The sequence below is a fragment of the Anas platyrhynchos genome, chromosome 4 (genome assembly GCF_047663525.1).
Source record: "Anas platyrhynchos isolate ZD024472 breed Pekin duck chromosome 4, IASCAAS_PekinDuck_T2T, whole genome shotgun sequence".
In the NCBI taxonomy this organism is placed as follows: domain Eukaryota; kingdom Metazoa; phylum Chordata; class Aves; order Anseriformes; family Anatidae; genus Anas; species Anas platyrhynchos.
Window position 1 is genome coordinate 68,466,811 of NC_092590.1, and position 22,582 is coordinate 68,489,392.

Consider the following 22,582-nt stretch of genomic DNA (forward strand, 5'->3'; position numbering starts at 1 on the left):
ATGTAGTCCAGGTTGGAAGCTTTCATGTTCTGTGTACATGTGGTGTTCATTAACACCGATCGGTTACAACCTCTTGCACTAAATGATTACACTGGAAATGAGATTAGACTCTATTTGTGCCAGCTGCCACTGTTAGGAGGAACATGATAGACAGATCATTCTCACTTCTGAGCTATTGAAAGAAGTGTGTAAAGGTATTGACGTGTATCTCTAACTGTGCTCATGAAATCATGTGTAATGAGTTATAGACATAGGAGTTGTTTTTTTTTTTTTCACAAATACCCCAAAGCTGTATTATTGGTACCAATCAGCAAGTCAGGTTGAGCCTCAAAATACTTCAACCCTAAAGTTTCTGTTAGTTTGTAGTTCAGCTGCATGTGGTCTAGAACAAAAGATAAAGTATTCAACAACCGTAATTCTCTTCCTTTAGAGAGCTGACTGCAAACTAAATAGAAGATTTGATTCGGTATGTCGTGAATATCTAGAAGAAATAGATATTATAATAGGTAATGTACACTGAAAAAAGTAGTCCACAGATCTCCCCTCACCCCCGCCCCATTCAGATACACTTTTATCAGACCTCAGTGAATATAATAGCTTTTCTGACTTGATGTATTTTCTCCAAAATGCTCTAATAGTTTGTGTTTCAGAGGCACAATTTCTTAGAAAATGCAGGACTTGTCCATGCATTTATTAAAAATTCCTAGTAGAAGTTTCCTTCACATTTCATGGCTTGGCAGAGCTCATCACTCCCCCTCCCCTTCCTTATTCAGACTGATCATTTATCTTATTAGGAAAAAAACAGCAATGTGATTATTTCTGGTTGTTATGCAGCAGTGGAAATCATCCAGTCTCTTCCCCCTGGCCTGCATTCCCAAGGAGCCACCAATTACTGAGTCTGGGTTTTCGCCGCTCCTCATAAATCAATGTCATTAAAATCATTAAACAATGATGTAATTTCAATCCAAAGTATTAGTTTTATTGCATTTGATTATTAATAATTGTATCAAAATGACCCTTTTCTCTAAGTACTGTAATGAGGTTTTTTAGTACCTGAGTCCAGCTGCATTTTGTTACTCAGTGCACCTCCTTTGAATGTCTTCAGCTCGCGTCTTACTGACTCAGTGGACACACATTGCCATTGAAGAGCCTTGTGAAAAGTGATGTAGCTACATGGGAGTTGGGACGGATTCTACTTTGCTTTGTGACAGCATGAGTGTCAGCTCCAAGCTATCTCTGCAGAATCTTCCTGACTAATGGCAAAGTAAGGGCCAGGAAAAAGCGCAGCTGTGGCTGCTGTCCCTAGGTTGGGATGGGAGCCCTGAGGGTAGAAAGCTCATCTTTTGGCTAAGTATATTTAACATGGGGAATATTAGGAGAAAATCAGCCTGTATTCCCTGTGCACTTTTTCAAAGTTAAGCTGTGCTTTGATCAATTCTGACTGAATTTCCTTTTCAGGATATCCTTCTCAAAATTACTTTTTGCTTTCTTCCTTTGTCAAAGTAGAATCTACTCTCCTTTTCAATATACTTACCAATGACGTATCAATTAGTTATGGAAAGGATGTGTCAAGTTTAAGGTATTTCTAATAAGAATGGAATCCAAGTCTCCTTTAGCCCCAAATCTGCCTTGTCGTCTCAAATGTCAGAGGTAATTGTAAAAAGATGCTCTGAAGCTTGCCAGTAAATATGAGTGCACATGTATCTGTATATATTTATGTATAAACTTGGGATTATAAAGTTTTGTTTCCAATTTCATAACTATTTTGGTTCTTTTCTCCAGTTGATACTAGGATCCTATTTGTATGCATGTTTTAGTAAGAGGTATTTTAAAGAAATTTAAGGAGAAAAACATAATATCAAGTACAGAAAAAAAATGTTTTCATCTAATGTTAGTAATATGACATTATAAATGGGATTTATTTTAATTTCCCAGCTAGAAGAATGTTAAAGCTGGTTAGCATGAAATCCTCTCTTGTCCTCCATCCACATAATTACAATTCTGTAGCTGGCTCTGCATAACTTGATTATATTATGTTCTCAGGGCCGTTGCTGGAGTTGATGGAGACCCTGATTTAGTTCATATGGAAATCCAGGACCCCAGTGGAGGTATGCAAATGAAAACGTTATCATTTGATTCCCTAGGGTATAGTTATTTCTCTTTGTTTTAGAGTGTACTTTTTGGATTGATTTTTAGTCAGAAGTACAAGTCAGATTCTTGCTCTGTTTATCTGTAGTCAGTAAAGCTGTCCTTTTATATAAAACTATAGTATAATTTAAAATTTACTTGTTTTCCACTCTAAAATGAATTGACATCAAGACGCTATGCTCTGTTGAAAGCTTCCATTAATAGTGCAATTTGTTCTGGCAGTTAAACATTGAACATTTTTTCCTGATTTGCGAATAAAACTGGCAATGCAGTGGTAGTGTTGGGTAAATGTCTGTTAAAGTGAATTGTTGCATATGTCAGTCCTACTGAACTAACCACTGTCTCCCAGAATTTCCTCATGTTACAGCATCTAGTATACTCTGAGACTTCAAAAGCAAAATAAATGAAAAAGCAGATCAGCAGTCAGGATGTGATGCAGTAAAGTCACCATGATTCAAAAAGTTTATATGGTTTCTTTTTGCCAATTGTACTCCTCCTGAAAGATGATTTAATTCCTTGAATCAGGTCATCTAAGCTCCTTTGTAGTCTTATAAATTAATTGTAAAGGATGCACTGTTTGACTTTCCTTGATCCCTGAAGGTTTTCCTTTTTTTTTTTTTCGGCTCTATATAAAAAAAAAAAATCAAAAAAAAAAAAAAAATCAAGAAACCTGGATGAAAAATTCCCTAAATCTTTTATAATTTATATGAGCCCTTCACAGCCCCATCAGCTGCTTTGTGTAGAGACATTGTAAGAAGTTTGTTTAGGAGCTGGATGGATTTTTTTTATATATATATAATTTAAAGGAAACAGCAGAAAATGAGAAAATATAATGAAATATTTACTGCCTGGCTGGGTTCTCAATTAACCACACTTAAGGTCAATACAAGCATTGCCATTGATTTTAGTGGAAACAGTATCTTTGTACTACCTGTCTGATAAAGCACTAAAATATATGTCCTATGAACTATAAATAGGTGAAAGACTTTATGAGGGCCCTTTGCTATGCTTGCTCAAATATCCTTGTGATGATGATTTGGAAATAAGTAAGAGAACTTGGAATGACTCTAGCTGCCTTTTAAACAGATCCAGATTATAAAACAAATATTTGTATTTAGCACACTGGTTTGGCCTTTTCTAATAAAAAAAATCCATGAAGTATGGAATGCATTTCCTATCACTGCAAAAGTAACAAAGGACATGTGCGGGGGTGCACTGTTTGCTCTTTCACACTGTTATCTGGAGCATGGAAACCATTAGTGATCTGAACGCGGGGTCATTCATATAACTATTTTCTCACTGCACTTGGGAATGACAGCCGTAGTTTGTGTTCAAAGGCTTGTGCTGGAGGGTGAGCTTGAATCTAGGAGAAGGTTGTTGGGCTGCAGCTGGTTTAAGATATGATATTGGCTCTCCTCTCCCGGTTTCATAGGAGCAGATTGCATTAAAGATGCAGCAGTGCTCTCCTAACTACTCAGGCAGAAAAGATGTTCCTTGTCCATGGCTAACTGGACAGGAAGAGAGCAGCCATAGCCTCCACTGATACAAATCAGTGCAGGCTTTTTCAACAAGGTATTAACTCTTAGTACAGAGGTCCTGCCCCAACAAAGCAGTTCTAATACTGTGTTAACTTTTCTACAGGGCTTTGAATATAGCCTTTAGAATTCCATATGCTGTATATTTAACTGAGTCTGATTCTCATTTCACTCATCGCAGTTTTATATTGGGGCTGATCTATCGATTTCAGTTATGTTGTGTAAGGCTGCCGTTTCTACAAATGAGTGATTTGGCTATGTGCATAGGTTAAGTGAGAAAAGAGGCTTCTTCTATTATCCCCACCTATGAAAGTCTCATTCACCTAATCCCTAATCTCTCTGGACCAGCAAAATTTGGAGGACAGGCTACCGCCCATGAATGATCTGAACTGTAGGCACTTAATGTATTCTCAGTACATTAGAAATTGAAAAACTCTTGTATGAAGGCTTAATATAATATTACAACTAACTCAACTGGCAAAGGCAGCACTTTCCCTACATGAATAACATTTTATACTGCTTGCTTCCTTTTACCTCCAAAGCCCTGTCATATGTTTCTGTCTCTCTTCCCTCAGGTTATCGCTACATCACTTGCCAGATGCAGAATTGCTCTGATAAGACAATGACAGTCCAGTTTGCTGGTAGCACTGATCGGGATTCCCTGACTGTGCAGGATGACTACATATTTCTTCAGGTAAAGCCACTTTCTAGGGAGACAACCAATTTTAAAATTCCGAAGTAAAATTTTAGACAGTACCACAGAACTGTAATTTAGGAGCATGGAGAAACCTGTTCCAGAATATGCATGATGATTTATGAATATTTACATGGAACAACAACAACAAAAATATCATCTTTAATTTGTGCAGCTGGTTGCTTGTGTATCCAGTTGATTTTAATTCATCACTGACCTAGCTTTAATTAGACTGAAATTTTCAAATGGCTTATGTGTTTCAAAATTACTTTTTATAAATACTATTGTATGGTAGGCAGAAAACAATCCTCTGGGGTTACAACTTTTTGTGGGTTCTTTCCATATTTGTGTAGCATGAAAAGATTTCCTAAGAGCATCTAAGGAAAGCCACTAGCAGAGTAGTGGCTCAACTTCTTCGTATGGATTCTCCTGTGAAGAGGTGTTGGTGGGAAAGAAGTTACATGACTGTGCATAGGAAGTAAAAGTTTGGAATGGCCATAGCTTGGGAGCAACTTGTGATAATCCAAATTCCATTGGGATTATTTCATTCCAAAATAAAAAAAACCTGCATGCACAAGCCTGAGCGGGAGCTCTGTCAGCCTTATGGCACCAACCAAGTGCAACTTAGGCCTAGCTGGAAATATTATTTAATGTGCCTGGGAGTCATCAGGATTTGAATCTGCCAGAGCTGCAAACTTCTCAAAGAAAGGTTATATCCTACTTGTTTTTCATGATTTTCATGTGAGGTCATGTGTACTTTCCCCAGTGATTGGCTATATTTCTGTTATTTTGATATGATTTGCTTGTCACAAGGTTTGTCTGATTATTGACTCCTGCAGAAAGACAGTTTTATGTGTGGATACTTCTCCACACCACTGTCTTGGTGTACATTAGATTGGCTTTTTTGCAGCTTTCCTCTTTTGTGGTTGTTTCTTCCAAAAGGATTTGTAAATTGATAGAGATGAAAGAAGCACTCCTCTCAGTCAACACAGCAGTTGCAAGGACCCACACAGAAACAGCAAATTGGATTTGGAAAAAAAAAAAAAATTGAATTTGAGTGGGCAGTTTTCAGCTTAGGTCTAGAACTTGTGGCACCCATTTTATTCAAAGCTATTACTATTTGTGGCTCCCACAAGGTGCGCTTTAAAATCCGTTTCCCAGTTTGTAGATGGTGAAAAGTGCATCTCACCACATACAGTTCCAGGCTGCTGCACTCAACAAAACACAGACTGCTTCCTCTTCAAACATATGTGTATTGCCAGACATCTTGTATAATCGCACCTGGAGCTGTTGTTGTTCTGTCTTATAGCAGGCATGGACAAACAGGAAATGGAATTCCAACTTGGAAATGTACACATGAATTTAACAGACAATTGCTTTTGCAAAACTATGCCATTGGTAACATAGTCTCTGTAGATTTGAGACATATTAATGCCTAGAAGAGAGATAAACATAAAAGGGTAGTATTCTCTAGTTCCCACATAAAGGGGAAACATGTCTAGTCTTTTCCTTTCAGACTTATTACAGTAAATCACAGCATGTACAATAAATCTCTCTTGTTGCTTAACTGTTTAACAGCTAGCCAGGTCTGTATTACTGAGGGATAGAAGGTATTGCTGGTGGGATTCTTTAGTCGTATGTAAAGTGCAGCCACCTTTGGGATGTGGTGCAGGACACTGCTTTTGTCTTTTCCAGTGAAGCCACACAGCAGCTGTGCATCTGAGAAAGATCACACTTCTGAAACAAAATGAAAATTCATTTTTTAGCTAGGCTGAAGTATTGCTATGAAAGTTATAATCAGACCAGGGACTGCTCTTGATATCATAGCAATATCTGCCAAAAAGATGTCTCAGAGTCATCTGTGCAAAAATGAGTTTGAGACAGTCGTACGGCCCCTGGCATCGCTCACCCATTCTAACCTGGTGCCTATGAATCAGAGCATTGCAGTCTGCAGGGCTAATCCTGTCCGCACTCACAGACTTTTACCAATTTAGAGGTAATTCTCATCCTAATTTCTTTAGTATGTCTATATCCATGAAGATCAGCAGCTTTCCAATGCTCATTGCTTTCCTTCAGTTTGCACCGTCAGCCATATGGTTTCAGAGGTGATTTTAGCAGGATTAAAGTTTTCACACTGTTTGAAGCACAGACCAGCCTTTAATGTCAGTGGGGCTTGACACAACTAGCTGCTTCAACTTTGATTCTCCGCTGCCTTGCATCATCTCTAGTCATTTAAAATGAGTGACATAAAGTAAATGCATAATGAACATGAAGGCTATTGTAAGATGGGTAAGACTGATATTTAACACTAATTAAATAAATGGTGAACCTTTTGCTTTAATCCATCATTTAACAAATCACATTCCTAAAGGGCATCACATTCTTTCTACCACAAAAAATGAGACTGGTTTAAAGAAAGCGTGAAAGTGATTTCAGTGTTAAATACTTTGATAATTTTAAAATATTCAGGCAGGTGGACCTGCTGACATGCATCAACTTCATTTTTTACCAAGAAAAGTCAAGTTTATTTGCTCCAGGATAGGCTGTTCTCCTAATCAGGTTCCTTTTATAAACACGTAATATTTTAAGTATGTCATGGCCTACAGCCAAATATGCTGTTTGTTGTGGCAAACACCATTTGATTTAAATATTAGCAATTAACTGCAAAACCTGGATTTTTTACTCTTTTTAGTATTATGAAATCAACAATGAATCTTCATTTGAGATGTATCTTCCCTGAATGAGGTTATTTTTTAAGCCTTTCTTTCATAAATTACATTGAATTTCTACCTTTCATTTAGCCATCAGCTTACTCCATTTGCTTTCTTCTTTTGCTCTGCTATGACTTATATAGGAGGGTGAAGTAGAAAAACTGAATGAAGACGTGCTCACGTTAACCTCTAAAACTGGCATCTCCTCCTCTATCTTTCCGTCTCAGTAAAATTTCATTTGACTGCTTGAACTAGACAGGATCCATATTTGTAGAGGAAGTGAAAGACCACAATAGGAATGTTTTTCCCCATGACAATGACAATGACTTTGTCAGATGAGGTTTTGGCATTACATTTCTGACTAGAGAAAAAAAAAAAAAAAGCTGATGAATATTTTCAAGTGTTTATTTATTTAGAATCTTTCTTTGGGTCCTTTGGAACAAATTTTGCATTGATTTTTGGGGAATTACATAAAAGTCTTAAAATTGCCACTGTGTTGGGCAAAAGGGGAAATGGGTGCTAATGAATAATAGTTATACACAGGTGTTCCTTTCAATGTGCATTTGTTTGCTTGCTTTGGTGGAAATCTTCATAAAACCCCAGGTATATTACATAAAACCTAATCTGTCTTCAGTTCCATGCATGAAAGCAGTTGAAATATGTTTTACCTGTCTATATAAGTGTAGAATTGTGTCTTCAGGACATGTAACTGGTTTTCAAACCGACTGACCGATGAACTGGGAATTGTATCATCTTCCATGCTGTATGTCAGCATCTTGCACTGGAAATGTTTTATCCTGTACAGAAAATCCTAGCCAAATACAGTGAACACTTGGTACAATGTTAGCATGAGTTATTCAGTCCTTTATGAACTGCCTTGAATTGGGCTGTTGGAGAACCACTTGCCCTTGAGGTATTGGTGTTCACAGCCAGTGTGCCACCTCCCTGCCTCCTGTCTAGTGGGTCCTGCTGCCAGGGATTCTACAAAAGGACAGAAATGTGGAAGGCCAATGGGAGAACAGTGTACAGAGATATCAAAAGGACTGAGGTCAGTGAGATGCTGAAGTCTCAGGTATTACTCAAGGTAGCTGAACTGGCAAAAAGAGGGAGGTAAATCTCATTGTTCTTCCTAAAGAAGGGGAGAGGGGGTTGAGTCTACCTGGAGTCTGTTTTCTCACAGCTTTTATTTATCCTATTAGGAGAATAATGTGCAAATTCATCCTATGTAATGGAAGTAATAGCTATATATTTCAATTGCAGGTTAAAAAAAAACAAAACTTCCAAAATATTCCTCTTTACATTTAATATAAACTATCAACTATCACAGGGTTCTGTTTTCCCTTTGTATAGACAACATCAGCAAATCGGACAAAGTATTACGTATCTTACCGTCGAAATGGCTTTGTACAGATGAAGTTGCCAAAATATGCATTGCCAAAAGTGAGTATACACATTTTTATTTCTACTTCTGTATTTTTCTTCTTCACTTTCACAGTAAACTAACTTTCCTTTTTTTCTTTTTAAACCTCATTAGTTTGAGATGATAATTTCTCCTTGAAATGGATTTCTAAATCCCATTTTTGATATATTCTTCCCCTACTGTCTGCATGTTTATTCTAGGAAAGTAATAGCTTATAAACCATAGAGGACAAGAACATAGGATAGCTTATACATCGTCAGTCACCACAATAGTTTCTGAGCTTTGCTTCCATGAAGCTGTGCTACATACCCTATGGCAATATAATGATATTGAGCAAGTGTTCTTTCAAGAATCAATTACAGTTTAATTCCACATGGTGTTTTCTGGTATAAGCATGAATAGTAATATAGGAGAAATTTAGCAGTGGATGGGTCTCTATTTCATTAAAGAATCCCAATATGGACTTTAATTACTTAACAGAATGGCAGAGTTTTCTGTGAGATTCCTTCAGTCCAGCATATTTTTATAGTGACAAGGTTTCTATATTTGTGCAGTAAAGCACAGACAGATATTTACATGCAGTCTGAATGATGCAATTGAAATTTTGTACAGCACACAATATGTTTCATGTTTTTATGTATAGTTAGAAAGCATCTGCAATCCTGAACTGAAATAGTTTGCAGGTTTTAAAGACTCACTGGATAAAACCCAGCTAACCTGATCTGGCCTCACAGTTCACCTTGCTTCCATCAAGAAATTGTTCTCCCAACCTCATGATGTCTCTCTCTTTTCATGTGATTCTTTAGGATTCCTTCATTTTACATATTAGAGAACTAGAATATATCATTGTTACATGTATTGAAATGCATTGGTTAATTCACTGCCCAAGTAGTAAAGGACAAAGGAGTACACCGTATTTACTTGTTTTGTTATTTTTACAAAGCAAAGAATTTGTTAAATGCTGTTTTAGTGTTGTTTTTTTTTTATTTTATTTTATTTTATTTTTATTTTGTTTTTTAAACTAAGTGATGGTCTGAAGACTTCTGCTTTCAAATATACAACGTATTAACAAAACCCTCAAATCAAATCCTCAGATACTATTTAGACAAGGATCTGAAATTTGGCTATGTTCTCAGTAACATTATGCAGATGGCTGTTTGTTTGTTTATTTATTTTGAAAAGAAAGGGATAGCCAGGGACAGGTAAATATATCAACCATTCCACATAATTATTTCAGTGTTTTAAGGCCATCAGCCTTTATGCTTTCTTGGAGGAATTTGTGATTAGAAAAACAACAGAAGAATATCCAGATGTAAATGTTAAAATGTTCCGAATGTGGACATCCTGAGAGATTACAGCCCATAAGCAACTCCTGCTGGGGCAGGGATCCCCAGATGACTGCAGCTTATGGGTGAATGGGTGACCTACACCAGGACAGGAGAAACAAAGAGGGAAGGAGGAAGGGAGGAAAGTAAGGAATGAGCAAGGAAAGAAAAGAGAAAAAAAAAAAAAAAAAAAAAAGGCTGATGAGTCCAACAACCCAATAACTCTCTGAAGTACCTGGGTGGGACTAAATTAACACAAAGTGGAAACAAGGAGGTTGAGGCTATGAAGAGGGTAGAAGAGGTGTTTGAATGAGCTCAGCTTGGATATAGGAGAAGAATGGTGTTTACATCAGTGTTTAAATGTTTTTGTTGGTTTGTCTTTGTTTTTCTCTATACCCAAATCGGTAATTAATAACATGTTAATTGTCAATAAATTAAAACAAGTAAAATTCTCTTAGTCTTGAATGTTTTGCCAGAATTCCTGAAGAAGCGTCAGCACATTAGTGCAAGTGTTGACAATTCTAATTTATGTTGCAAAACAGTTATTTGTTTGGCAATGGAACAGGTTGCCCAGAGAAGCTGTGGATGCCTAGAGGTGCTCAAGGTCAGGCTGGTTGGAGCTTGGAAGGGTAGAAATCTTGTATGGAAGAGCATTTCTTCCTGTGCTTCTGCATGGCCTGTTCAGGAATCATAGAATGGCTTGTGTTAAAAGGGATCTTAAAGTTCATCTAGTCCCAACCCCCAAATCTGTACCTTTCCACTGCAGTTTCATTCTGATTCCCAGTAATCTGCTGCAGCACATCTTGTGCTTCCTGTAACTGCCATCACAAAGGAGATGGACATCTAACTTAAGTCTGTGAGCATTGCACCGTGTGCTATGATTACAGACAGAAGTTTTTATTCTATGTGGATGAGTACTTCAGGCATTCAAGAAAGTTAATTATTTATAATAAGCAGGATGCAGACTTTACCTCCTTCAAGATATGTCTCATTTAAATATCAATATTTGTCATACACTATATTAGCAAAGGATGTGTTATTTTGGTTCAGATCTAGCTGTCAAGTACATCTTAATAAATGGGGGGAGGTTGTCATAATCCAAGAACTAAATGAATTGTTTAGTTCTTGTAGTCATCCATGCTTGCAGTAGATGAGCTTGCATCATTGTGAAGAACAGCAGCAAATGTTATTGGAGGGTTAGAAACAAACCACACAGTGCGGGACCTAGATCACAGTCCCATGGAGCTTTCTTTGGCAGCAAACCCAGTTTAAGAAGTTCCCTTCAGTCATTCATTGCTATCACTCTTCTGCCCACTGTGATCTCTGTAGTGTTTGTGGGGCCACCCTACAAACAAGATCAGTGCAGTGAAAAACAGCCTTAAGAAAAGTATAATTTGTTTTTCAAATAGGAAGGTCAAGAGGCAATTTGATTATAGTGAAGTCTCCTTATGGGGAGAAAATACTTAAGAGTCTTAAAGTGCTTTTGTAGAGAGAGAAACCCATAGACGGGAACTGAAGACAGTCTCATTCAAATTAGAAACTCAGCTGAGCTTCTTAATAGCATTGGTGATTAATTATTTGAAAAGGTGCCAAGGAAAGTGACAGATATTCTAGGTTTTGAAGTCTTCAAATAATAATTGAGTGCTTTTCTGGGGGATTTGCTCTAACCATACATAAGTTATTTGCTCTGCCTGTGTCTTGTTAGTTGTGCAGAAATAATAGTTGGAAGTTCTCTGGTTGGAAAGACAGTAAAGAGAGAAAACTAAGGGATTTAATAATCATTTTTAGCCTTAAAATCCAAGTGCAAAGGATACTTAATTTACTAGGCATATGATCTTACTGAGTACATTTCTGACATATTCAGTGTCAGTCATAACTCACTGGTCTTTCTGTTGTCTGAAATAGTGCTGCATCCTGAATTCTTTAATTCTTGCAAAATGTGTGGTTTTTTTTGTTTTGTTTTGTGTTTGTTTGTTTTTTTTTTTTTTTTTTTTTTTTTTTTTTTTTTAAACTTCTAAGCAGATTAACTCCAGGCTTGGCTGAATAAATAAATTAGAAGCTAATGGTTTCATTTTGGATACAGTCAATAGCTAGCTAGGAATAGGATGACTGCATCATTTGGAAAAAGGGGTTTTTGTGTTGTTCCTAGTTGAGACAGTGCCCAATGAGTGGAATGAAATAAACTGTATCCTTTTAGCATTTTGATGATGCCTCCAAGAGAAGTTGCTTTGGTGTCTGCACACAGCAGAGCTGAAAATTTCACAAAGAAGGCCTGGAACCCAGACATCCGTTAGAACAGCAGTAGATGTGAGTGATGTTAATGCCTTCTGTAAAAGATCCATTTTCTAAAAGTGATTTGCTATATTTACATTATAGCAGATATTTTAGATACTACACAATTTAAGAACACAGCTCTGAAATTTTTCATCCCACTGAATTTCAGTGGGAACCATCAGACTGCAGTAGAAATGTATGTTTCAGTAATTTGAATGGAAGGAAAAGAAAAATATTAGTAAATTACCAGTGAAATTTTGCAAACAAGCAGAAGCAAAGACACTGACACATCAACAGTACATCTAGAACATGGCAGTGAAGCTGCTACTTTTATGGTGGTAGGAGATAAAGAAAATGAAATATTTTTACAAAGAAAATTTTAAAAGTTTGATTAAAAGCAATAGCTTTTCAAAGAACTGAGTTTCAGGGTTTTTCAGTATTGGATTCTGCCTAACTTGGAGATGGAGAAGAGCTAAAATAGGCTCTATCTCCTTTTTATTGAAAGAATTGAATGAGGCTTCAAAAATCCAGATGGAGCAGTGGTTGTGTACAGGGAAGGAAAAACTGTCAGAAGATACTGCAAGAATCTGTCTGACAACATCAGGAGAGCCCCAGGCTCTAGCCTGAGGGAATAGCGCTGGGCTCTTCAGATATTCCTTTTTTGCAGCACAGATGCATTTCACAGTGATTTTAAATGTGGAGATAGAATGAACACTTTCAAATTGAGTAATTAAAAATGTTGTTGATGCCTCGTGTTTTCATTTTGATATGTAGATGTTGTAAATCTGTAAAAAAAAAAAAAAAAATAATATATATATATATATATATATATATATAAAAAAAAAATTATTTGCATTTGTGTTTGTCAAAATATAGCCTCAAAGTAAAAATACAGAAAAGGATTAAAAGGACATATCTCAAGGCCTCCTTACTTGTGAGTCGAAGGCTGATAAAAGCAGCTTCCAGCCAAGCTTTGCAAGTTCTGAGCTTCATTTTATTTGTTTTTTCTTCTAGGCTCCAGCTCCACAGTGCACTTCAGATTGACTTTTTGTAACACATCATAGCTACATGTATGTACAGAACAGAGCTGTTGGGAGCCACCTAATGAACAGAATTCAGATTATATTTCTTTAAGCTCTTTGCTGTTGAGAGATTTTCTGTAACATGTTTGATGTTGACATGTGTCAAATCACACATCTGTCGCCTGTGCTTGGCAGGAGTCATGCTGCCAGACAGAATGGTCACAGGTTGGTGAGGTCAGCGTCAAAGGCTGCCTCTATGCTCCCCGTAACAGGACAGGAAATTTGGAGCTATCGATTTAAAACTGCATTGGCTTTAAACTATATTCTGTTTTACCAAGATTTCTTGTTCTCTGCTGCTAAAGCTAGATCAGAAGTGAGTAATTCATAGGAAGCAAATATCAAAATCAAGCCAAGAGTAGCAGAATTGCATTTGTGTTGTTAGATGGCTGCCTATCCATGCAAACGTGTTCCAGGGGACCCAGATCTGCTAGGCATATGCAGCAATCCCTGTTGGGTACTTTCAGCCGAAAGCAGGGTTTCAGCAGCTACCACTGGTAGAGCAGTTCTGCTAAGGGGAACCGGGTGTATCCCCATCTGTCATCACCCTTGTATTGCACAAAAAGTTCCTGCAGCAATGATTGCCCTTGCCTGGAAGAACATGAATTTGAAGAGAATTGTGTTGGTTTCTGGTCCTTATTTGGGATGTTAAGTTATTCCCTAATGTGATTAACAGTAAAACGGGGAACTATTTCATTCTTCAGTTTAAGTGAAAAATGTCGTAAAAAATCTTGACCAAACCAAGAAATTTGCTGCAAGTCATGTTAGTTTTACTGTTGCAGTTTGGAAGAATTTAATTATTCTGAGTTGCTTTGCTAGCTCTGGTAAATAAACTCCATTGATAATGATCTCCTTTTATCAACTGATACAAGGCATTCATTGATTCTGCATTTGTTCATGCCAGCTACAAAAACTCAATAATGGAGCAACTATATTGTCTGTTGTATCCTACTGCAATTCAGAAAGTAAAATATTTAGTTCTGAAAAGATATGATGTGGAAAAAGCTTATTTCATTTATCTTGATCTCTGTATGTCTTTTCTATCTTATGAAATAAGCACTAAAATGAAATTTTTTAGGTAACCAAGATAAAAGAGAGTACACGGAACAAATAAAAATAAAAGAAGAAAAAAAATCCCATTACCTTAGACATAAGTGAATGTCTTTAATGTATTCATGGTAGTATGAATTTCCTATACCTGCTTTTTACCAACTCCATATTTTCTTTTTATTTGATTAACACCTAGTGTTAGAAATACAGATAGTGGTGATATTTGAAGCAGTAAAGTTACCTCCTTTCTTGGGAGGTGTCATGGCACCAGCAAGTGAACCTGTGCTGTAGCAGCCGTCACTCTGAATGGCTCCCAAGTCACACAAATCCTTTTAAGATGGATTCAAGGAACTCTTCTTTTCTTCACAGCATAGGTTGTTATTGATTTCTCTCCTTGCACCATTTTACTCAGCCAGGCAAGGAAGATTAGGGAGATTATCTCTGGGATATGTGCCATCCAGTTACCTTGATTGTACTTAAGAGATTACAGGGGTATAAATGTGGTGCATCTGGAGGTCAAGGCTAAGACTACAGAGTTTTGAGTGCTTACATCTGTTGCGCTTGTGATAAATTTACTCCTTATGATTCTCTGTTTAATTTTTCATTTGTTCAGGTTAACGTGTACCCCAACCTAAGCATTAACCATTTGCAGGGCAAGGGGTGGAATTTTGACATTGGATTAAGAATTATAAATTTTGAAAAATGAGTATTTTGAGTTTATTTTTGAACCTTCCTTGGTGACTAAAGTGCCACAGCCCTGTCTATGTAGCACTGTACAGCCTATTCTGAATCTTGCCTGCAGTGTTTCCATTTGATGACATTTCCTATGTCATCAGCACATTTTACACAAAGGAGCACTGGCTTGCTCTATGATCCTTGTCATCTTTTATATCCTTCCGTCTTCAGGGTGTAATCCTATTTATTTGTGTCACAGGTTTTCTTAGCACAGTAGTAAGTGCAGGTTTTCTTAGCAGTTAGTAACATAGTAAACTATATTGAGTGTTTATTGAATATAAAATTCTAGAAGGTATTAGTAGTTTTAAAGGCAGTTGAGTTACTAAATGTAGATGGTATGGGGATGTATACAGTGAAAACAAAGCATTTTTCTTCCCTCACTCCTCTAAACTTCTTGCATTCCTCCTGCCCTCACCTCCAGAAACCCCTGACTCTTAGCTGCTACTGCTTTTGGATAAAACAAAAAAAACAGACATTGTCTTTTATAACCATGTTCCTATTTGTATGTGCAACATTCCAAGTAATCTCAATAAGGTGTGTTTTTATTTTTCCCCATTTTCACACAAGAGTCAATTTACCTGTGTTCCTTGGGGTGGCTGTTTATATTACTTGAAGGATGTTTTATGTCTACTTTCCGTACATCCATACATTCTACATCCATAGAGAAACAACTATGTGGACCCAATAGTAGTGGATTTTGTATAGTATAGTAGTTGAGTAGTGGATTTTGGAGCGCTTTGTAGGCTTCTTTGGTTGCACTGTAAACCTATCCCTGGCCCTGGCCACCGTTTTGGACCTATGAGTAGTTCCACAGATTTTTAGAGATGAAGATACATCTGTGGAACTACATTATCCAGTAAAGGGAGGAGGATGAAGGGAACATTATGTCAATGGAATTCGCAGAACATACTGTACAAGAAGCACCTTAGCAAACAGAACCAAGAAGTCTCATGGTCTTTGGAATAGTACAACTAGCAGTATTGTGAGTATTCTCAGAGCAGCACAGGAGCTTACAACCTAAAAAGATGAGATAAAGCAGGAAGAAAGTTGGCTGGCTGGCTGGCCTTAGGAATTTTGTATTTGGGAAGGACAGTTTATTTCTCATACAGATTACTATTGCTGAGCTTTGCAAAAGTATAAAAAGAGAAGGAGAGAAGTGAGAATGCTGAAAGCATGGGTGTTTGGGTCGGCAAGACATGGAAGATCAGAAGAGATGACAAACTGGACTGAGCAAAAGCGAAGTGGTAGGTAGTAAGGGAGAAAGGATGTCCATGGAATAATGGACATGCCATAGAAGTGCTATAGCAACATGGTGCTATGACAAACCTGGAGAAAGATTCTGCCTGGGAACACCTGAAAGAGCACAGACTCTCTCATTTGAGCATGGAAATGAAAGGAAAGCCCAAGACCTCAAATATTTAACGTGTGTGTATATATATATATATTTACATATATATTTACATATATATATATATATTAAAAAAAAAAACAAACCAAAAAAAAAAAACAAAAAAAAAACACACACACTTGGAGATAAACAAAAAGAAACGTTCGAAATCCTGAAGTGTTGTAACATTAGTAAAGGTCTTTATATGTTTTATAAATGAATTTGAATAAATCACGTGTGAATAGCACAATTACAGGAAAATTACATGATCAGCAGGACTTTGAATAGCCTGCAGAATCTGGAGAGAGAAACACAATGTCCAGAAAGAAGGCAATTGCAACAGTCCAAGCATGAAATCATCACAGAATGAATGCTTTCCTTATAGGATCTGCTGAGATTACAGCCTAAGGCAGTATCTGTGGCCATGAATTAGGTAGAGCAATAAAACTTGCATTCCCTGAATCAAGATATTACCTCTTTTTCAGATGTCTTTACTAGTTAACTCTTTAGTGGCAGTAACTTATGTCTAGCAATATTTGCTGACATCCCACTGTCATGTGCTTGTCCTCTGTGAGCAGTGGGTAGTTGGGCTGATGGGTTGGACTTGGCACTCCAAAGTCCTGTTGTATTTGTTAATCATTTTTTTCTTTTTTAAATTCAGTTTTACAGCAATAGGAATAGTAAAAGAGAGACATAGTATAGATTTTTTTCTGGCTACATTTTAAACATCCCATGTCATTTTAAAGGATATTTAAGAATCAGACAGACATCTAGAACTTGCAGATCTCCTTACTTAGTCAATTAATTTTCCCAGGGGGGATTATGTCATAACTGTGGGCAGAAAGTGCTGTGCAGGATTAGTGCAAGGTAGTAAAACTGAAGGACTGTTTTGCTTTCTGGGGAAAAAGAAATCACTGTGAAAAGAAATAGCAGCGAAACTGGAAATTTCCAGTAGAAATTTCTACCTCCCAGTACAACTAGAAATCAAAAAGTGTAAATGCTAAGTGAAAGGAGCAAATTTCAAGGAAGTGGAAAGGTTATTTCACTTGCTAAAACCAGGATCTTATAAGTTCTTGCCTAAGAAAAAAATACCATCAAACAGGCTAAGTGTATGGGCCTCTTTCTTGATAACAGTCACAGCCAAGAGAGAAGTAAATTCCATTTGTTGCAGTAAAATAGTCCAGTCTAACCATGCTTTCACCCAATCTTTCCAGTCTTTCCAAAATTAATCTTTTCATTCAGCACCACACATTTTGGCTTTTTGTGTCTTGCTTCCACTGGCTCTGCAGCTCCTACAACAGCCTGAGTGATGAGAACTATAAATGAGCCTGTCTGGTCTGCTATCCCCTCTGCCAGCAAGTGCCACCCGTGCAACTACTGCCACCCCATGTGTACCTCCATGTGTACCTGGGGCAAGGAAGGGGCCTGTTCTGCATTTGCTTATGGGGATGTATAGATGTGTTACTTTAATTACAAAATAATGTAAATGATAATTTTGCTGCAAGCCCTGGCATCACAGAAGAGTAAGGGTTTTTTTAGAGGTTTACATGTAGAAAAAAGAAGAAACGTACTGTATTTCTCGCTCTTTTGTTTGACTCTGCTTCACTTCTGTCTACTTTCTGGGTAATCAGGGCAACTTTTCTCACACTGTAAAAGAAAAGGTGACTTCAATATTAGATGTGGTTTAAGACAGGAGATGCAGCACTGTGTACATATAAGAAGCTTTTTAAAGAACCCATTGGGATCAGTTGAAGTGTTTTGCTGGCATTCTTGCATCAGAACAGTTACTATTTAGTAACTTTCAGATGGAAAGAATCAAAAGTTCTGCCAAACTCCCTGATTCTGAGTAATTTTTGAGTATAAGATAAAAAGAGATCCACTAATGGAATGTTAAACAAAAATCTACCTTAGTACTAAGTTAAACATGAAAGACTTTGAAAACAGCTCTGGGAGCTGTCATTGATAGAAAACTGCAGTTAGGTTCCTTTGTGTTGAGATGTCAGATATGTTTAAAAAAAAAAAGAAAAGAAAAGAAAAAGAAAAAAAAATAACTACATGGTTAGTTAGTAAGTAACCATCTTTTGTTCATGTTAAAATCTTTCCAATGTGCTCTTTTGTTTCAATTAATGCCTTTTTTCAATCTAAGTTTCTCAATCACATCGTGCATCTTGCCTGATGTGTGACTGCCATGCTCTGCCAAGTATTCAGCGTTGCACATGCTCACATTTTCTGTAGTGTAAACTTGATTCTTACAGACTTAGTTTTATTTCTCTGTAAGAAAGAGTTCTGTGAAGTATTGCTATTTTTTTTAAAAAGCTGATTTTTTTTTTTCCACTCATGTTCTCTTAACAGTTTTGGTAGCTTTATTTCCTATTCACTCCATCACTTTAATGATTTTTTCAGTAATAAGGTGGCCAGAACTGTATAGGCAATACCAAGAAGGTTATGAAGAGTTTACAAGCTTTCTGTCTCTATGACTAGAAGCCCTTTCACATGTAGCCCCAACATCTGCCTTTTCCTTTTGGCTGCAATTACAAACTTACATCCTTTTCGTGTTTGTTAAGCTTAGTTCATTGATGCCACTTCCTGATTTATTTCTTCTGTTTAATGTTAGTGTTAAATTATTTTTCCCATCTGTATAGTTTTTTGGTTTTTTTTTTTTATGTCTAAGAAGTTTGGAGTGGAGGAGCTGGAGAAACTGAAAGAAAGCTGTTGCAATATCCATGCTTGAAATTCTTGAGAAATGAATGTACATGTAGAATGTTGACTTTCATGTTATTACTGTTGAATATTTGACTGAATCTTTCTACATTGGTCAATAGGTTAACATTACAGACTATAATATACATCAACTGTGTGTATAATACATAGTCCTTCCTCTGTGTGACTGCTGGAAACTGTGTCAGATTGTCTTTGTGCTATATTATGCATTGTCCTATGTGAAATAGTTTCTTTGAGTATCTGATGATTATTTTTTTAGGTTAGCTTTGCATATGGTGTTATGAGTCATACAGGTTTTCTATCAACTGTCATCCAGAGCTTGCAAAAAATTTTTCTTTCTCACCCATGGACCTAAATGACATTGCTAGATTTGGAAACTTTTTTTTTTTTTTTTTTTTTTTTTTTTTTTTAAAAATGTTGAAACCCAGTAAGCATGACTTTTATTCAATTATGTAAAAGCCAAAGCAGATTGCAGCCTTCACACAATCGTGATTTTTGGTCTTCACTAAGCTGGTTTGTACTCTTTCTGATAGCCTCTGTCCAGAAGGCACTGTCCAACCACACTGGAGTGGTGGGATGCAGTGTGCTGATTAGTGCTAGACTGAGAGATTACTGTCACCTAGCATTCAGGTGCATTTTACCACCCCCCCACACTCCCTCTACTCTTTCTGGTATTCAGCTCTTCTTGTAGGATTATTATTTTTGTTGTATCAATTATGAAAAAATGAGTAATTTCTCTCTATATATTATTATTATTATTATTTTTTCTACAGGATTTACAGATAATCAGCACAGATGAAAACCAGGTATTCGTGGCTGTTCAGGAATGGTACCAGACAGACACATACAACCTGTACCAGTCTGACCCACAGGGTGTTTACTACTCCATCCTGCTGGAGAATGTCCGGAGCACAAAGCAACCAGAAGAGAATGTCCTGATAGATATTCTTGAGGTAGGCTTTTCTGTCTTCCAATGTCTGTAGTCTGGGTGGAGATTTAATTCTTTTATTTTGATTTAGGGATATAATTAAACTTGTTAGTAGATTCTCACAGTTATCTTTAATGTTAAGACTATGATTTCTTACTCATTGATAGCGCATCATTTTTATTTTTGTTTTGTTTGTTTGTTTTTCCTCCTTCCCTGCTAGTGTGCTGTGAACCCTAGAACTAGATTGGGTTGCAAGGATGTGCAAGACCAGAATTGGTTGAGGGTTCCTGTAAGATAGGAAAGCTGGCAGTATTGTTGAAGTAAGAATTACGTAGCTGCCTATGTCTGGCTCTAATTATGTCCTTCTTGGTGTGGGAAAATGATAGTGTTGTTGTTGTTGCCTTTATCTCCTTCATATTTGTTTAGCTTTTACTTATCAAATGGCTGTAGTAAAACATTTGCCAATTACCAGTGTAGGCACAGATTATTTTCTGTGCTGTCCCTATTCAGAAATGGGTCTTAATGAGTGAATCTACACATTGTGTGTAGCCACATTCCCACAGTGTGATTTATTGAGAGCATTATTTTGCAGCTCTTTGCTCCTGGTCACTCCTGCAGGATGCAAAGCTGAAAGGGAGTCAGGTACTATCTCTTCTCCTTGCATAACCTGGAGCGTGTAATTTCAGATGACTTGTACGGAGATGCCATCCCTCACTCTCCTTTTGTCTACAAGAGTTATTTGAAATCCTTAGTGAAACTGAATTAAGAAAGTATTACTGAAGGTATATTTGATAATGCACAAAAGGGAGATATCCCAGATTATTGTGTACACTCAATTAATTTGTACGGTTGCATTAAAAAGCTGTGCAAATGATAAAAAATAATTGAAAGACAATTCCGTGTCTTTAGAGCTGTGTTGTAGGGGGACTAATTTATTTATCTACAGTAAGAAAGCCTACAGCTTTCAGATAGCCTGCACAATAAATAAATAGTGTTCATCTTCTTTACTAAAAGTGATCATCTGATCATATCTACAAGTAATGTATGGATAATTTACACTGTATAAGTAATAAACATAAGACATGTTACAGTTCTTGGGATCAAGATATTGTTTGGTCTGATTTTTGTTTGCTTGTTTTGTTTTTGTTTGGTTGGTTTGTTTATTTTTTTTTCTGCCTTTGGACATTTTAATGCATGTATCCCAACTTGGGGACAGGAATCTCCAATGCAACACAGAGACAATCCTTGATGGTTGATAATTTCCAAAATTCAAGTGTTTAATTCTCCTTAAAATTTGCACTGTCTTCATTATCTTTTGCTGACCTCACTTCATCTTCATCTGCCATAAACTCTTTTATTTGTCTGCATTAATTTTCTCTTATACACTTTATCTTTTGTACCATATTTCATTTCTGCTCACATTGCAAATGTGAATGTGAAATAATTGTCAAATATTGGCATCATAGAACAAAAAAAAAAAAAAAAAGGAAAAGCAAAGTATTAAGTGACTATACCAAAGCAGCATACCCTTGAAATTTGTATCAAGTGTTGCCAAACTATGAACCAGTAAGGAATTTGACACAAGCATGTTTGAAAATACTACTTCTAGGCTGGATCCTGTTATGCCTCCTATATGAAAAAGAGCTATACAACTGGCAGCATACATTCTTCCTATTTACTTTCTTTCCTAAACAACAAATCTTAAGTATTTCAATTTTAATCATAAACTTATGTTATACAGATGTATTTTTTGTATTTCAGTAACTGCTGATAATAAAAACTCTGGGACCATCTGAATGCCGCCTCTTGGTTCCCAACTAATATAGAATATTATTCAACTGTTACTAAAAGAAAATCAAACAGTGCAGAAAATAGTGTGTCACTGAATACACAGCCATAGCAGCAAAACTGCTTACAAAATAGTTCTATGAGGTACAAAGAACTTTTCTAAAATTGTTGGGGAGCCACTAACCCTTGAACTGTTTTTGAAAAATAGGTGCTCTGAGAACTAATCGAAAGATCCAAGGAAAACCAAAGGAATGACATTTATGAATTTCCTGCCTTGGGTAACTACTCTAGATAGCTACTAGTTTTGTATCTTAGGTAGCTCAGTAGTTAGCTAGTAGGCTGCTCATCAAAGTAGCTGAGCACTCTCCAGTGCCTAAATGTCCTCTTTTGCATAGTACCTTATTTGCCGTATGTGACTCTTCCCTTTTTCATAGAAATATACTAATCTCACAGTGTTAGACTAGGGAACTGAATTAGAAAGTGCAGAAGTGCCGTCACAATTGAATCCAGAAGGTAAATTTGTCATATAACACTTTAAATATTTACAAAGAGTCAGGTGTGAATTTACAAAGGTCACAAGACAAATACAATAGAAAATTCTATACAGGGAGAAGGGTGTTTTAAAGCTGCCATTTTTATGCACTGTAATTTTTATAGTAAGTTGTTTTGTTTTGTTTTTAATGTGTTTTTTTTTTATTTATTTATTTTTATTTTTTTTTTAGCCTAATGCACCTCTCCAAATATCATACTCCTGAATTTTCTCTGAAGATAGATGCCTGGAATCTCT

The 22,582-nt window shown here is 36.6% G+C and overlaps 1 protein-coding gene across 14 annotated transcripts in view; it reads left to right on the top strand.

The window, feature by feature from the left end:
• The window catches only part of SORCS2 (sortilin related VPS10 domain containing receptor 2), a 594,922-nt gene that overhangs the window by 489,521 nt on the left and 82,819 nt on the right, over positions 1-22,582 (top strand). For all 14 annotated transcript variants that reach the window (XM_072037800.1, XM_027457435.3, XM_027457437.3 and 11 more), the window contains exons 6-9: positions 2,044-2,108; positions 4,259-4,377; positions 8,439-8,528; positions 19,853-20,032. In XM_072037800.1, the coding sequence (XP_071893901.1) occupies positions 2,044-2,108; positions 4,259-4,377; positions 8,439-8,528; positions 19,853-20,032 (454 nt within the window). The remainder of the gene's footprint in view (positions 1-2,043; positions 2,109-4,258; positions 4,378-8,438; positions 8,529-19,852; positions 20,033-22,582) is intronic.